General features: G+C 36.7%; 3 protein-coding genes across 6 annotated transcripts; 2 read left to right on the forward strand and 1 right to left on the reverse strand.

Moving 5' to 3' along the window:
- The first annotated feature begins 4684 nt into the window (after positions 1-4684).
- On the forward strand, positions 4685-7095 carry LOC132173955 (protochlorophyllide reductase, chloroplastic). The gene is made up of 5 exons (XM_059585648.2): positions 4685-4886; positions 4988-5086; positions 5679-6210; positions 6292-6650; positions 6744-7095. Exons 1-5 carry the CDS (start codon positions 4833-4835, stop codon positions 6897-6899), a joined length of 1200 nt encoding a protein of 399 aa, XP_059441631.2. The 5' UTR covers positions 4685-4832; the 3' UTR covers positions 6900-7095.
- A 1257-nt stretch (positions 7096-8352) lies between these two features.
- Positions 8353-11594, reverse strand: GPCR (G protein coupled receptor). Of its 2 annotated transcripts, XM_059588590.2 has the most exons (6): positions 11373-11594; positions 10965-11143; positions 10076-10187; positions 9862-9978; positions 9451-9765; positions 8353-8885 (listed from the first exon to the last, which is right to left on the reverse strand). In XM_059588590.2, the coding sequence occupies exons 1-6, from the start codon at positions 11538-11540 to the stop codon at positions 8547-8549; spliced, it is 1230 nt and encodes a 409-aa protein (XP_059444573.2). In that variant the 5' UTR covers positions 11541-11594; the 3' UTR covers positions 8353-8546. The 2 variants fall into 2 exon arrangements, with proteins under 2 accessions (XP_059444573.2, XP_059444574.2); XM_059588591.2 differs by lacking the exon at positions 9862-9978.
- A 252-nt stretch (positions 11595-11846) lies between these two features.
- LOC132175079 (ribosome biogenesis protein BRX1 homolog 1) lies at positions 11847-16287 on the forward strand. Of its 3 annotated transcripts, none has more exons than XM_059586895.2 (9): positions 11847-11967; positions 12443-12675; positions 12776-12917; positions 13262-13340; positions 13575-13699; positions 14326-14427; positions 15636-15704; positions 15790-15888; positions 15979-16287. In XM_059586895.2, exons 2-9 carry the CDS (start codon positions 12479-12481, stop codon positions 16108-16110), a joined length of 945 nt encoding a protein of 314 aa, XP_059442878.1. In that variant the 5' UTR covers positions 11847-11967; positions 12443-12478; the 3' UTR covers positions 16111-16287. The 3 variants fall into 3 exon arrangements, with proteins under 3 accessions (XP_059442878.1, XP_059442879.1, XP_059442880.1); XM_059586896.2 differs by having other exon boundaries at positions 12454-12675; XM_059586897.2 differs by having other exon boundaries at positions 11847-11963.
- Positions 16288-16999: the final 712 nt, after the last annotated feature.

The raw sequence follows: 16999 nt of genomic DNA on the forward strand, positions 1-16999 counted from the left end.
ACCTAAACTATAACCATTGCAGTCAAAATGTTAAGAAAATGAAATTTCAATGTCCAATATTTGAAATGTGGTGCAGAAGTCGCACTTTATAAGCTGTCAAAACTTCAATATCTTGGTTGAGCCCAAAAGAGCAGTACACAAGCAGTAAAAAGAAGGGAAATTGGTGGAAAAAAGTTCTCGAGTTTTGTCTATGCATGTGACAAGGATTTGAGGTTGAAATTTTGACAATTAAAGTCCTGAGTTTTGACCGAATAACAAATGTATCTTTCTATTAGATTTTGGTCGGTCTTTAACAGAAAACTTGTCCCTTGTCAAATTGTCTATGTTAGACCAATGAAAATAACTTGTCATATTGTTTACTTCAGACCAATGAAAAATATAATGTGTATCCAAATATACATTAGCTTTCTACATAGATATTTACCCCATTTTTTATTTTGTTAAAAAAAAGGTAGAGATCCACCCTACCTCCACCCTCCAACCCATAAAAGGAGGCAATGGAGGATGATTATGCCCTATAGAGGGGCGGTGGCGGTGTCTCCACCCCTGCCCACCTCATTGAGGAGCGATGAAAGTGGAGATCGACTCCCACAAAAGGGCAGGGTGGAGAGCTCCACCCTTGCTCACCTCTCCCGTGCCATGAAGGATTATGTTGGCAGCAGCAACTATGGGCGTGGAGAGGAAGAGGGTTGGTGTTTGGTCGAGGGATCTAATGTGGTTAGACTAAAAACTCTCTTAAAAATAGGTTGTGGCTAAACCATCACCTTCACATGCATTTTTTTACTCATAGGATCCTCCCATTTAAAAATGAGAGGAAACAGAAGGCTTCCCCACATTTAAAAATGGAAGGAAAGAGAAGGCTCCCCAATTGGAGGGCAGCCACTCTCATCCAAATTAGGCCACCAACTGAATTGTTTAGTGAACAAACTATTATAGAACTGCTCAATATGTTCTTTGATCTCAGTATGATTGAATGAGACTGCACCATTAACCAACAAAGATTCAATGGAGTGAGTTCTTCTATTTGAGTTGGCCACTTGATGGAAGAACTTTGTGCACTTGTCACCCTCTCTTAACCACAACGCCTTTGATTTTTGCCTCCAACTCACCTCCTCCAAAAGAATGGTTATTTTCATATCACTAATAGCTTTATCCTTTCTCATTTTTCCCTCGCCACAAAAAGCTCTTTCTTCTTCTAAACCATCATGTAAGGTTGGCGAATTTTTACAGCACTCGCAAACCCAACAATAAATTTGTAGGTTAGAGTTAATTTAGGTCGACCTGAAATAACCTGTTTAATAAATGCATCAATCCTGGGTCAATCTGCTTAACTCATGGGTGACCCATTTGACTAATATTCTTATAAAATCATATTTGTATTTTTCTTTTACAATTAAAAGAAAATCCTAATGGGTTAGTTGGTCAAACAAGTCAAACGGATCGTGTTTGGGTCAACCCAACACGACTTGTTTATTAAATGAGTTATGCGGGTCAGGTCATATTAGGTTAACTTAACACGACCTATTTATCAAATGGGTCAAACGAGTCGTGTCGTGTTGTGTCAGCCACTTATTTAAATTGTTTATATCAGGGTTGAGGAGTCTGAACCATTTAATTAAATGAATCATATTAAGGTTGATCCTTAACGAGTTGGTAGGTCAAATGGGTCGACATGAACCTGGCATGTCAACCCGGATTACCAGCCTTGCCATTAAGAACTCGTAAATCATCCAAAATAAGCCTTTTCAATTTCTCTACATTGCCAACACCTCATCATTCCATACTCTTAAATTAGCTTGCAACGCCTTAAATTGTCAAGTCAAAATGAACCTTAGAGAACCTTGAAAGCAGTAAGAAGTCCACCATTGTTTCACACTTTCACCCTCTCCACTAAGCCCTATGATTTTAACCACATCTTCTCAAACTTGAAATACCTTCTATCTTACGAAGGCCTATGCAATAAAGAAGATTAGGGAGGCATCTCTTCTAATCAAGATAAATGAGAAATCTATAAAATCAAGAAAAAGATGGAGGATCCCGATTGTTCGACCACATAAAAGTTTTGCCTACAAAAGGGATATCCATGAGCTTCTAATAAAAAATGAAGTATGAGAACTCCAACATAGTTGGGACAAAACGGGGCTCACCCGATCTCTCACTAGGGAAACACATGATGTTGAAATATCCCCCAATATACCATGACAACTTCCACCGTTTAATAAAACCAACAAATTCATCCCATAAAAACCTTATATCACATGTTGAATTAGGACCATAAACATCTGCAACAACCCAAGTAAATCGGTCTTTGACAAACTTAAAAGAACAAATAACAGTCAGCTTTCCACACTCTTCGATTTTTTCCACCACCTTCCTATCCCACATTAGTAAAATCCCACCGGAAGCCCCTCTTGAATCTAAAAAACTCCGATCCACATGTTGGCAATTCCACAAACTATGCACAATTAAGGGAAAAACCAGATTTGTTTGCGTAAGGGGCCCAAACATACATAAATAAATTAATACATATATACATAGTATCTCTGTGTGTGTGTGGTTTATTAAAAATAAAATTGGACAAGTCTTAAACTTAATTTCATATTAAGTTATAAGTTATAATTATTTAGAAAAGTAACATATCTATAAAATAATCTTTAAAAAAGACTTCCCTTTCGAATACAAAAATTTTATCGTTTGCTATAGACATAGTTTACCTTTTTTTTATTTAAAAATATGATATGAAGTTTTATTATTATTATTATTATTATTATTATATACGAGTTTTTTTAAGATATTATTATTTTTTTTGCAGATATGAGATGAAAAAAATCAGTGTGTAAATCAATTCATAATGGTAGGAACAAATTTTCTTTGGTTTAAATCCAATTTTTTTTTTTTTTTTTTTTTTTTTTTTTTTTTTTTTTAATTTGACAGTATAATCTTTTTCGGACAGCCTTTAACTTTCAGTAAAGCTCAATTTAGTAACGTGTAAGATCAAATACAAGCCTTTCCGGATTAGCCCATAAGTATTGCTGTTATTATTATTGTTTGCTGATAGCTTCTTGGCCTCGACCATTAAGCAAAGTTGGCAATTTTTTACATGACTCATAATTTTGATACGAAATTAATAGATAATAGTTGAGAGATCTAACATGTTTAATTAAATGAGTCGAGTTAAGTTGATCTATATAAATGGGCTGTGACATAAAGACTGAATTTTTTTTTACACAATCCGTGAACTCAATACGAAGTCAGTGAATTGGGATTACGGGGTCTGACCCGTTTAATTAAATAAGTTGAATTATGGTTAATCTATATAATTTTATATTCATATTTCAATACGATACGACCCATATCTAACACGTGAAAACGAAATGCTACACCCATCATTAAGTGAGGCTTAATATTAACCCGGGCTGTCATGGCCCCCCACCAGCATCAAGGGTCTCTCCGAGTTGCCATAAGCTCTACAACTCTATCCCTCAGGCCCCAACCATTTAGCTAGGGGTGTTCAAGCGGTTATAATCGGCAGTTATTGGTTATAACCGCTAATCACAACCGCCTTGGGCGGTAATCGCTTTTTAATAACCGAAACCGCCTAGGTGGTTATCGGTTATTTTATAACCGGCGGTTAGCGGTTATTCAATCCAATAACCGGTGGTTTTATAACCGCTTTTTTTATATGTGCTTTTGAGCTTTTTAAATGTTTTGAGCATTTAATTGGCCTATTTTTTACGCTTATTTTAAACGTTTTGGGCCAAAGTTTTCCTTCAAAACGACGTCATTTTGGTGTTTAACACCAAAACTACTTCGTTTTGAATGTTATATTATAATTATTATTAATATAAAATATAAAATATAAAATATATATATTTATATTATTATATATAAGGGTAGGCGGTTAGTAGTTATTAACTGCTTTTTCTTATCTCTAAAATCGCTAACTACAACTACCCTAAGTGATTAACGATTTTTAATAATCGCCTACCAAAATAATTAACAGTTAACCGTTAGCAATTATAAGAGCATTCCCAATGGAAGAGCCAAATGTTACTTTTATCTAGAATAGCTCTTCAAATGTTCAAAAAACCTCACACATTGGATGAGCCAAAAATATATGTAAAATAGATATTTGATTAGAAGAGCTAAAAAAAAAGTTAAATGTAGCAGCACTTTTTAAGGGAGCCATTTTATTTTTTAGTGTTTCTCTCTCCTGCTTTATCTTTTTCTCAAATCTTTTCTGACATTTTTTTAAGAAATATAGCTAATCGGATGTGGAGATACTTAAAAATGGTTTAGCTAAACTAAATAAAAGTGAATTTTGAAGAGCCATTTTACATAAAAATATGGCTCTTCCATTGAGAATGCTCTAGTGTTGGCAGAACACCCCTACATTTAGCCATAGCGTATAAACCAGAACCTGGCTCAGTTGCAATCTCGATCCAGATTATGCCCCCACCAATCCTATCCTTTTCTACAGTTTGACAGCCAGCCCATAACCTTAAGGAGTGGAACACTTTGGCGAGCGGACCAAAATATCCCCTTCTATGCTCACCAACCATATAAGGAAAGAAAAAACAGCACAAAAATATCTATGGAAATCCAAAGCTCAAAGCCTCATTGGTTGCGTGAAATGGATGTGGCAAACCCACATGCTGCTAATTATCTTATCCTCTCTGCCTCCAATATCCTAAAACATTTCAATTTTTTGTCACAAATGAGCCAACACCTCCCTATATAAATGCCCCTTGAATTCTTTTCCAAATGCTTCAGCTCAGCCCCATTTTCGTGAACTTGTGAGAAAGGATTTGAAAACCCAATTCAAAGTGACAATGGCTCTCCAGGCTGCTTCTCTGGTTTCCTCTGCCTTCACCATCCCAAAAGAGGTTTGTTATTTCTTTAGGGAGCTTTTCTTCTTGCTAATGTCGTCAAAGAATAAAAGTGATTTCTGGGGTTGCATTTTTTTGAGACATTTTCATATTTGCAGGGAAAGTCCAGTGCTTCCTCTAAGGACTCAAGTCTATTTGGAGTTTCATTCTCAGACCACCTTAAAGCTGACTTCAGCTCTTCTGGATTAAGGTGTAAGGTAGTTAAGACAACATCAGTTAATTTTTTTCTTCTTATAGAGAAAATTAATTTGTTTTTCACCCATTACTGTTCAGAAAGCAATGATGTTCAAGTATGATATGACTAAATGTCATTTTTATATTCTTCTTGTGTCCCTCCAAAACTGACGTGGCTTTAAAATTATCGTTAAATTTGTTATAAATTACTATTAAATTTTGATTTATTGACAATTTTAAAAGTCACTTCAATTTTCAAGGAATACAAGAGGTTCATTGGAATGACGTTTAAGTTTATAATGTCAAAGAATTTTTTTATTTTGGTTTACTTAAAAAGATCTTAATCCTAAACCCAAACCTACTTTGAAGGGGATTTGTAATCCCATTCAAATTTGGATCTATTTTGAGTCTTAGATGGTTTAGGTTTACTGATTTGCTAGTGGGAGTGAGAGTTTGACTCCTAAACATAAGGAGATAAAGATTCAAACTTAGAATATTTGCTTTAATATCATGTTAAATTTTCGATTGTCTCAAAAGTTTAAGGTGATAATAAGAAATGATTGATTTAATAATTTAAATAATATTCTAACAAAGACATGGGTGTTTCAATTGCAGAGAGAATTCAGCCACAGGGCTGGGGCCGTCAGAGCTCAGATAGCAGCTACAACTACTCCAGCAGTCAATAAGGCTGCACCAGAGGGGAAGAAAACTTTAAGAAAGGGCAGTGTGGTGATTACTGGTGCCTCCTCTGGACTTGGTCTGGCCACAGCTAAAGCTCTAGCTGAAACAGGAAAATGGCACGTAATTATGGCCTGCAGGGATTTCCTCAAGGCTGAAAGAGCTGCTAAGTCAGCTGGCATTGCCAAGGAAAATTACACCATCATGCACTTAGACCTTGCCTCACTTGACAGTGTCCGCCAGTTTGTCGATAACTTCAGGCGGTCAGGCCGCCCGCTCGATGTCTTAGTCTGCAATGCAGCTGTCTATTTGCCAACTGCTAAGGAGCCTACATTTACCGCTGAAGGGTTTGAGCTTAGTGTTGGCACTAACCACCTCGGCCACTTCCTTCTCTCAAGGCTGCTGCTTGATGACCTGCAGAAATCTGACTACCCATTAAGGCGCCACATCATTGTCGGCTCAATCACAGGTACTGAATTCATTTTGAATAATACTGCTTGTTTGTGAAGATTTCAAGTTCTGAATCCCAAATCTGTAAAAACCAATTCAGGAAATACAAATACCTTGGCTGGAAATGTACCTCCTAAGGCCAACCTCGGGGACCTGAGGGGGCTTGCAGGGGGCTTAAATGGGCTGAACAGCTCGGCCATGATTGATGGTGGAGACTTTGATGGTGCCAAGGCCTACAAAGACAGCAAAGTCTGCAACATGCTCACCATGCAAGAGTTCCACAGGCGCTACCACGAGGATACAGGCATAACATTTGCTTCCCTTTACCCGGGCTGCATTGCCACAACAGGCTTGTTCAGGGAGCACATCCCCTTGTTCAGGATCCTCTTCCCTCCCTTCCAGAAGTACATCACTAAGGGCTTCGTCTCCGAAGACGAATCCGGGAAAAGACTTGCTCAGGTAAAGACGCCATCAATTCTCGCTTCTGCATATAGTGTGTATGTTTGTGATTTTCTGTTGTGCATGATTTTTAACTGGTTGCTTCTGATTTAGGTTGTGAGTGATCCAAGCTTAACAAAGTCTGGTGTTTACTGGAGCTGGAACAAGGATTCGGCTTCATTCGAAAACCAATTGTCTCAAGAAGCTAGTGACACAGATAAGGCTCGGAAGGTGTGGGAAGTCAGTGAGAAACTTGTTGGTTTGGCCTAAACTTGTCTCAAGAGAGCCTTAAGGTTGTTGTCAACTGATCTTTGCAGTGGGAGAGGATGGTATCACTGAGACCTGGTCCAGTCTTGAGTGTGGAGTATGGACTCCGGGGCTGTGTTTTGTAAACCACTCTCTTGTAGATGTCGATGACGTCTCACAATCGTCAATAAAATCACTCACCACTGTTGCAAAGCACAAATCACCCCCAAGTTGTGATTTTTTAGTGTTATGCCTAATTTTTTACCACCCGGAGTGACACCAAAATTTGACAGGCCAATGCCCTGGTTTCTTCCTCCACATCTTAGGCTAATTTTTGGATAAAATCATCCATTTTTCTGCCCAAGGAATATGAGAAAACTAGATCAAGTGACTTTAATGACCACAATTGCATTCCATAATTAAATATCATCATTGTGTGGGAAGATTACGTGTTAATTCATGGGTAGAGGCAAAGCGCGCGGACTATACAAGTCAACAATAATAGCATTACAAAGCATCCACTCTTGGGAATTCAAATTTGATCTCCTTCTGTACTTCACAAGCAACAACTGGCTCAGGACTCCGTTTCCTACCGTCGTGAACTTTCCTACATGAGAGACTAGGGAAACCGGAAAACTAATCTCCCTGAATTGTGTAATTCAAATACTAACCTTTGTTTTCAGGTTACCTACATTAACAAACACAAACAACCCCTTATTATGCAGAAAAACAATCGCTGCAGGATATAAAACAAACGGTTGTAGATGATGCCTACAACTCATGATATAATAATCATAATATGTTCCAATAAGATGCATAGGGCAGAAGTCTTAAGTGCATTATTTTTCTCAATGCATTGTCAACTCAGTGCATCATGGATTTATATTGGAGGCTTGGAGCCCCAAAAAGTAGTGGGGTAGTATCAACTATTCTTTGAGCTGTATACTGAACCACATTACCCAATGAAACAAGAATAAAATATAAAATTGCAGACCCTATCAGGTTTGCACAAACAATGCCTTTGGCTATTGCATCCAACAACTTCGTCCAATTATTATTTTTTTTCCTTTTTGAACTATCATGCCTTTGAATCCAATAACCATCATGGCTATTGTATCTAATCAGTTAGCAGGATATGGTAAGCTTGGTAAGGATTACCTCAGCTGCTTTCACAAGGGCCAGAGAAATCCCAAGAGCACCATGGAACCAAGGAAATCCATCCCCTTTTCTTTTCTTTTTTTTTTTAAAAAAAAAAAGTTGTAAGAAATTCTTTTGACTTAGTTTATTAAACTGATGTCTTCTTAAAGCGTGTGATTCTTACATGTAAAAGTTCAGAAACCAGTCTCACTATTTTAATGACAATTATCCAGAAATCGGTCTTTCCCTAAGACAATAGCATGTATGCCAAAATGTAGAAATATATAATAGAATATGTTAATGAATGAGAGAGAAAGCAGAAGCAAAGAGAGAAAGAGACTAATAAAAACCGTTAAGAGTCTCATGTCTTAACTATATTGAACTATATTAACTGTATTACAATGATCTCTATGTATAGAAATGTATAAGAAGCTATGTATTTCAGTATTTGTACATAGTTACAGACTCTGTCACAGTTTCACACGGGTCGATCTCGTACATGTATTTTGGCTCATTTATTATACATACAGCAACTTAAAGTTCATAAGCAGGGAACCTGGCATCAGATGGTTCAGTCATGTCCAGAAAAAGATAGGCCATTCCTCCGATTCCTTCAAATAGTGAATGGGGGCGATCACCTCCATGCATCTTACCCTCTGATATAAGTTTTTGTGCTCTATCAAGCAAAAAGCAAGTAAATGCTTTTGCCCTGTACAAGTATTCGACATTCCCTGTTAATCTGTAGAGAGAAAGAAACACATAGGTGTTCCCACTGATGCCATGGCAAAGTCCCACTCGCTTAAGTAGACCCCGGTTCCATACCACATCTCCAGCATCCACAGCTGCTTGCAGAAACTCTTTACCTCCATAAACCTGATGATTTAAAAGACTGTTAACAAGCCAGTCATTGTCAAGAAATCCCTAAAATTGTTAGAGAAGTAATTCAAAACTGATTTTTCCATTACAGAAAAGTTTGTGTGGTCATCCAGGAAACAGAACTAACAAACTTTACATGTTTGGACTTTACCATTCACATTGAAAATAGATTGCTTCTCTTCTATATGACAGATTAATCCTTTTTACTTCATAAGAAATCACCACCTACAAGCTCATCATATGCATCATATTGCCAACCAGGGCTGTGATATATATAGTATATCTTGAAGGCCCAAAAAGTAGTGGGGTAGTTTCAACTGATCTTTGAGCTGTATACTAAACCACATTACCTAATGAAACAAGAATAAAATATAAAATTGCAGATCCTATCAGGTTTGCACAAACAATGCCTTTGAACCATCATGGCTATTGTATCCAATAACTTTGTCCAATTATTCTTTTTTCTTCCTCTTTGAATTACCATGCCTTTGTATCCAATAACTATAATGGCTGTTGTATCTAATCAGTAAGCAGTAATGATGGTAAGCTTGGTAAGGATTACCTCAGCTGCTTTCACAAGGATAAGAGCAATCCCAGGAGCACCATGGCACCAATGCACTAGATGGTCAGATTCACTTCCTTCACTTGAAGGATAATTCCCACTCGGGTAACGATTCTTTATCATATAACATAGTGTGCCCTTGACATCCTCCACCTCATCTGGTTTCAGTTCCATGTGCATCAAAACATGCAGAATCCCAGCCAGCCCATGGGCAGCACCCCAGTACCTCTTCCCATGCCATTCATACATCAATGGACATTTTCCCTTGCTTGATAGTCGTCTACCAGCCTTTATTATGTCATCCACAACAGGTCTCTACACAAATGAAAATCCAAATTAGTGGAAGAATTTGATCTCCCTAATTAAGAGAAATTGAGCAGAAACCAGTACCAAAGAGGAAAAATGTCTTACAGTTCGGGTAACAGATATCGTGTCTTTACCAATATGTTTGTTTAAGAATAAACAGGCCCACAAGAACCCTGCTCTCCCATTGAATAATTCATTTGGCAAATCACTAGGCAGTGTGATCTGCTTGCAAGGGAAAAATGAATCTCAACATTAAACAAACAGAAGAAATACTCCCAAGGGGAACAGAGTAATCAAGATATCAAATGCAATTAAATACCTCTTTAAATTTAGTCAAGTAGCGCTCAAGCAGCCTTTCATCACCAGAATGCTTTGCAATGACAGCCCCAAGAGCACAAATGCCAGCCCTTCCACATATAAATGTCACACGCCTGCAATCCCAAGCATCACATAACATACATAATCAAGTTAAATTATTCATTTGCAATGGAAGGTAGACTAGAATTAAAACCAAAGTTAGGTGCACTATACGTATCAAATTAAGAATCACATAATAACCCAACCCTTCTTTTAATTTTTAACAGTATACCACACAACTACCCTACTTCATCTGGATTTGTTCATTTCTCAGGCAACAAGCTATGTTAAAATCTGCCATTGGATGCAGACTTCAAACACATTTGCGGAATTTTACACCTGACAAAACAGAACCTGGCGAGCTACTTAGCTCATTTAAACCAAATGGTAAGCTAGAATAACGCTCACAGTTAGGCGCATGGTCACAGCCAATTAGAGCTATCCCACATGTGACAGAAAAATCTGTACTTAACAGAAGAAATATAAACTAGAAATCGCAGTAGACCAACGAACAGGGAAAAAGCAATGGTTCAATCAATCATTTAAGTGCAGGTTTTATCACAAATGAGCACAACTATACATCCAAAATACTGGTTAAGCTAGTAGAAGAGTGGGTGCATGACTCCGATTAGGTTAAGCAATATCACACAGTATCAAGCAACAGTTTAGTGGATATAAATCGCTCATTTCGAATCCTGCATAAACTAGAAATAAAGCCGACAATCGTGCATAGCGCCAAATCTCAAACAATTGAAGCAATCCCATACAACCTTGTTTTACCAACAAATTGGCTCATTCCAAATGGCCCTAAGCTATGAAGAGACAAAGAGAGACAAAGAGACAAAGAGTACCCAGAATCTCTAGAAGCGGAATCACAAGCCTTGACAATCTCAGAGCACAATTTGAGATCATTCTCATTCTGGGTAACTTGGAAAGCTTTAAAAAGCAAGTAAGCCGTCCCAAGAGCACTAGTGTACAGAGTATACTCATGCACACGCTTTGCACTCAGTCCCCATGTCTCCCTCACCACCTGAAACCAAAACTTTAGTAGCTCTTACATACTCCACGACAGACATGTCCATAAGACCAAGTACCCACAAAAAAAACCCCATAAACCCAAAGCCCCAAAATTTACTGGGAAAAAAAAAAGAAGAGCAAGGTTTCACTTGGTGGGCATTCCTCAAATCCAAAAATATCACGAACTCACAAACCCCTAAACCCACAGTTCACTGAAACTCCGAAGATAGTAGTGAGGGTACCGCTTCTTTGAGGTCCAGCGCTAATTTTTGAAGCCTCTCGGAGAGTGATTTGTAGGGAAGATGGAGAAGCCTCGTGAGTGAGTCTTTGGCTCTGCCAGAGGCTGATTCGTCCTCTGCTGCCTCAGCTACAAAGTCTGGCATTTCGTTTGGGAAGAAACGGTCAGCCATCTCTCCCCCTCCCTCTCTCTCTCTCTCTCTCTCTCGCGAGCGAGCGAGCACGCAATTGAGTGAGTGAAGTGAGTTGTGGACGAGCTATTCGAGTTCTCTCGAACCAAGCCGAAGCTCATAATTGGGCCTACTTCTGGGCCCATATTTTTATCCGTTGGTACGAAAACTGGGTAACAAAAAGTAATTTCTCTTTTGTTGTATATTTGGGTCTACTACTGGGCCCATATCTAACAATCAGACGGGCCTGCATCATTAGAATAAAGCCCATGAGTTGAAACCAAACCAGCGAAAACTCCATCTTCCAGCTCCAGTGCTGATAGGGGCCACAAAGGGTTTTAGGGTTTTATTTCAGGCAGAAGTTGTTTATAACCGTTTATTGGCTAAAGAGTTGGATTTTGCAAATTGAGATGCTTTGGATGCAAAGTTGGTAAATTTTTGAGCTTTGGGGGTTTCTCATCTTTGCTTTTACGTAGGCTATATTGGGTTTCTATTCATTCATTGCATCCTGTTATGTTCTATCTCTTCACCATCTTTAGTTAACCTTCTATCTGTTTATTTATAACGGGGATTTGCGGGGTTGCTCAGTTCAATAAGAATTCCGTAATGGGATTTTGTTTTAATGTGGATTGTCTGTAAATTGTGACAGCATGTCCCATGATTATGTTGGGAACTTCATGTTTTCTTTACTGATTTCCTCTCCATTTTATAGACTGTTTGTTTGACTAAGCTGTTTGTTTTTTACAGCTCTTTACTATGAATTCAGACAAATGAGTTGCATTTTCTTTTTAGCTTTCTTTTTCATAATTTTGTTTTCTGGGTATTGTTGTTCTTGTTATTATATGCTCCAAGTTGGTTAGTTTTAGTGAAAATTTTGACAAATATGCTTGTCATTGAATGTTTAGTTGTCTTTAAGGGAATAATAATAACAACAAGAAACAATGGGAAAGAAGAGAAAACACAGTGAGACGGAGGTGGTGGCACCTCCTAAGAAGGATACGATTGCTGCAGAGAGACCTAAAAGGACACTCTTGGGTTGGAAAGACAAGAATGAAGAAGTGGATAAAGAAAGTGATTCCACTGTCTTCAGGAACAAAGAGAAGGTTTTAGTTACTTGCTCGCGCCGCATCAATTACAGGTTGAAAAGCTTGTTTCTTTGCATTTCCTTGTCGTGAAGTTTGTTTGTTATGCTGTTTTTGGTTCCGCTTACAGATAGACTGTATGTATGTGGTGTGTAGGTACCGGCATTTAATGCTGAATGTGGTGTCACTCTTGCCACACTGCAAGAAGGATAACAAGGTCGAGTCAAAGGCTAGTAAGGGCACCACTTTGAATGAGCTGGTCGAGCTAAAGGGTGGCTCTTCCTGTCTGTTTTTTGAGGTGATTTCTTTTTAATTGTTTTGGTAATTACGTCAATATCTGTTATAGGTATTTTTTATTTGATATAGAATAAGATTAATTTTTGAATAGATAGCGTTTAGACCTTCTAGTGATAATATATTACTGGTATTCAATGGGACTTAAGTTTGAGTAATCAATTGCTGGTAATCGATGGGATTTAAGTTAACTGGTTGATTTTTTGTTGACTGGTTGGTTATTAGGATGTAAGTATTCTTAAATGAGTACTTTTATTGACTTGTTTAACAATATGAAGCTCTAGTTTGCTTTACTTCAGTTATCATATGTGGATTAATACTTTCTTCTTCTTTTTTTCACTATATCAGTGCAGGAAACACAAAGATCTTTATCTATGGATGGCAAAATGCCCCAATGGACCATCTGTCAAATTTTTAGTTAATGCTGGTAAGCTTCTCTTTTGGTTTCTAACTATTTGGTAGTTTGGTATGAATGTCTCATGGAAGTAAACCCTTACCTTTATGTATCCATTGATAGCACTGACATACAATCAATTCATCTCCAATTAAATATGTTTAATTCCTTTTTTTTTATAAGTAATTAAATATGTTTAATTCCTTTTTGTAGAAATTTGAGAAGAAATGGTTAATCAATGTGTTTTTTTAATCCGTTTATTTCCAGTGCACACGATGGAGGAATTGAAGCTTACTGGAAATCATTTAAAAGGGTCTCGTCCCATTTTGACTTTCTCAGACAATTTTGATAAAGATGCTCATTGGAAACTTTTGAAAGAGATGATAATTCAGGTATTTTGGTTTAGCTTCCTCTCTCTGTAGCTATAAAAGTTTGTTTCCTTTCTATTTCACATATAGAAGGAACAATTAATACCTCATTCTGTCAAATTAAATTGTAAACAATATTTTGATATTTCATTACCCAGGGAAAAGGAAAATCTAAAACTCAAGTCTATATGATATTTCCTAGTATAATGTGAAGTGCTGATCATACAAATTCTCAAGTCAAATGTCTTGACATTCGTGGTAGCCTAATTCATATATGACCAACAGCATAATGTCAGCCAAAATTATTTTGATGCATGATAACTGTTATCTGATTTGTTACATTCTCTTGTCAAATTCTTCACAGAAAATTTGTTGATACAATGTATTTGCTCAGTTTTCTGGGGTATTGTTTGGATTTTTAGAAGTTGAGGGAACTTGCTCATTGCTTGTATGCCTAGTTACCGGATCTGGTATAGCTATGAATTGGCTTTTAATAATGAACTATAAAATGAATTATGGCTTGGTTGTTTCTGATAAATAATATTATCTCCTAACTTGGTAAGTCTATAGTACTATTTTTTACCGTTTGATGCTATTAATGTCCTAGCAATGTTATTGGATATACTGACATTCTTTGTTCATCTCCCCAGATATTTGGAATACCAAAGGACCACAGAAAATCTAAACCTTATCATGATCATGTGTTTGTTTTCTCCATTGTTGATGACCACATATGGTTTCGGAATTACCAGGTGGGTGAATTATAAATTCTAATCAATGTGCTGTATTAGGATTCAGAATTGTGGCTTTAATTTAAAGTTTAAAGGTTGGTTCTGGTTTTGTCCCATCAAATTTTCACAGGGCATCTAGATAGAGTAGAATATATATAACAGTATTAGATCCAAAACTTTTAAGATATAAGCTCAAACTAGTATTTTTCTGATTCGGATGAACATTTATTTGTATTAAGGTGTGAAGGGTTTGCTATAGGATTTAGGTTGTAAACAATAGCCATTGATGTAAGTATTCTTAAAGAAGAAACTGCTTGTCGGGGAAAACAAGTGTAGTGGTATATCTCCTCTTTATTAAGGATGAGGTCTGGGGTTTGACCTATTATGAATAGGGCTTTGTGAATAGAAGCTCTGTAGTTCACCTATAAAAAATAAATAAATAAATAGAAGCTCTGTTATTTGGTGAAAGTAGTGACTAGTTACCGTAATCTTGCTAAGTCCATTGCACATATAGTATAATCTTATGGATCTAGGTTCTGTGTTCATAACCCCCCTTAAGCTTGTCTTGCTTATGGCATTTTTCTAACTAGATCACAAAAATTCTCGAATGGTTTTGTTTTATTGGTGTTAACATAAGGTATTGGTTATTTTTTGTATTCATTATGTGTCTGTATTACCAGGCAGGGTCAATTTTTAGTTTGACTGTCATTGACATTGTTGTCAGTTGGGCCTGCTTGTAAAAGGCACATGACGAATATATTATATAAGATATCTTAAATTCCTTAATAGCCATTGGGAAAACCTTGGATAAGACTTGTATCTTAATGGTTCTGAGGAGGGTATGACATTTTGAAGTATTTCAAGAAAACTAGAAGATGGCCCTCTAAAAGTGATAATAAAGCTTCTTTCCCTCATTTAGTAGGATTATAGAAACTAAAAGCAAATTATGAGTGTTCTTAATAATGAAAGTCTGTGGTAGTCAAGTTTAGAATAATTTCTGGATTCTTTAAACCTCAGTTTGTAATTTTTCGGTAAATTATTTGTATTACTTCCTGTATACTTAGGGGTTTCCCTTTCTTAATAGAATATTATATTACTTATAAAAAAAAAAAATTTAAGAATAAGTACTATATTATGTTTGTTTCTGTGGTATTATTCTACTGGAGCTGTCTTTTATTTGAAAATTGTTAGCGAGGATGTTGCTTATTTCTCTTAATTTTCTGATGCAGATATCTGTACCTCATATTGAAGCAGATAAAGTGGCTCGAGGGGGCCTAGAAAATATGACCCTTGTTGAGGTTGGTGGTGATTTGCTTTTTAATTTATGTGCTTTATCAGGCATTTGTGATGGCAATTTAACTATGAAGATATACTTTTGTATAGGTCGGTCCACGATTCTGCTTGAACCCAATCAAAATATTTGGTGGCAGCTTTGGAGGCCCTACCCTATATGAGAATCCATTTTACATATCACCAAATCAGGTATTCATTGATGTCCCATGCTGGCCTCTAGTGTTTGAACCTTTTTTCTTTTTGTACTTTTAGAAATCATTTCCATTTTGGTACTTCCAGATTCGAGCATTGGAGAAAAGGAAAAAGGCTGGGAAGTATGCGAAGAAAGTCAAAGCAAAGACAAGGAGGAAGATGCATGAGCTATCAAATCCACTGGAGCCTGATGAGTTTGCAGATATGTGGAAAGAATGATACAATTGAAGACCTTGTCCTTTTTTGTTATAAGGAACATAATTTCCTATCATCCTCTATCCAGCTTGAAATTGCATACTTTGCTTAATTGCTTGTGCACTTCAAGTTTGAGGTTTTTTGTCACATCATCCATACTTCATTTGCTTCTCTTCAATATGATATCGTATTTTTCCCTAATGTGTCTTAGACCAAAAGGAGAGATTGTTGATGTCTGATCCTTTCATATGTCATATCATATCATTACTTGTAGGGTTTGCTATAGGTTTAGGCAGTGGGTGGGTGAACCATCAAACATCCACCCAAAAAAATCACCTAAGCAAACTTCTTTTTTTCTTCTTTTTTCAGCCTTGTTGTCAAGATCCGACCCGTTCATTTTAAATGTATGGCCTACAAAAGAGATATTGCATCTCGGTATTTCACAAATTTCCAAGTGTTTTGATGTGAGATAAAAATAAAATTTTATTATTATTATTATTATTATTATTATTATTTTGAATTGTTTGTTAATATTTTTAGATTATATTGGTTGATATGATATATTTCAAATGTCTTACACTTTTTTAAAGTAGTTAATTGGAAAGCCAGAAATAAGTCACGTCACTTGATGTGACATGTAGGGGTGTCAATACGGTTACGACCGTAACTGCCTTAACAGTTATTAAATTTCACTAGTCTCAACCGTAACCGCTTAGCGGTTAAGCTACTAACTGCCGGTTGGCGGTTAGTAAGACATGTAACATCTCGCTATAACTGCTTTTTCAAAATTGGGCATTTTAGGCTTTTTTTTGGGCTCTCAAGAATCAAAATAAACATATAACCAATTTTCAGTTTTAGGCTTCTTCTTTTTTATTTTTTTATTGTAGCATTTTTATCTCATTTGTTTTTTGCA

Source organism: Corylus avellana, chromosome 3 (assembly GCF_965113065.1).
Source record: "Corylus avellana chromosome 3, dhCorAvel1.hap1.2, whole genome shotgun sequence".
Lineage (NCBI taxonomy): Eukaryota > Viridiplantae > Streptophyta > Magnoliopsida > Fagales > Betulaceae > Corylus > Corylus avellana.

What these genes read in the sequence shown, in the direction of transcription:
- LOC132173955 (XM_059585648.2), top strand. Translation starts at nt 4,833, where the DNA reads ATGGCTCTCCAGGCTGCTTCTCTGGTTTCCTCTGCCTTCACCATCCCA. An exon ending in CCTTCACCATCCCAAAAGAG is followed by an intron (nt 4,887 to 4,987) that starts GTTTGTTATTTC and finishes TCATATTTGCAG; the next exon opens with GGAAAGTCCAGTGCTTCCTC. An exon ending in CCGGGAAAAGACTTGCTCAG is followed by an intron (nt 6,651 to 6,743) that starts GTAAAGACGCCA and finishes CTTCTGATTTAG; the next exon opens with GTTGTGAGTGATCCAAGCTT.
- GPCR (XM_059588590.2), bottom strand. Translation starts at nt 11,540, where the DNA reads ATGGCTGACCGTTTCTTCCCAAACGAAATGCCAGACTTTGTAGCTGAG. An exon ending in TCCGCTTCTAGAGATTCTGG is followed by an intron (nt 10,188 to 10,964) that starts GTACTCTTTGTC and finishes TTGGGATTGCAG; the next exon opens with GCGTGTGACATTTATATGTG. An exon ending in TCCTTGTGAAAGCAGCTGAG is followed by an intron (nt 8,886 to 9,450) that starts GTAATCCTTACC and finishes TTAAATCATCAG; the next exon opens with GTTTATGGAGGTAAAGAGTT.
- LOC132175079 (XM_059586895.2), top strand. Translation starts at nt 12,479, where the DNA reads ATGGGAAAGAAGAGAAAACACAGTGAGACGGAGGTGGTGGCACCTCCT. An exon ending in TCGCGCCGCATCAATTACAG is followed by an intron (nt 12,676 to 12,775) that starts GTTGAAAAGCTT and finishes TGTGGTGTGTAG; the next exon opens with GTACCGGCATTTAATGCTGA. An exon ending in AAAATATGACCCTTGTTGAG is followed by an intron (nt 15,705 to 15,789) that starts GTTGGTGGTGAT and finishes ACTTTTGTATAG; the next exon opens with GTCGGTCCACGATTCTGCTT.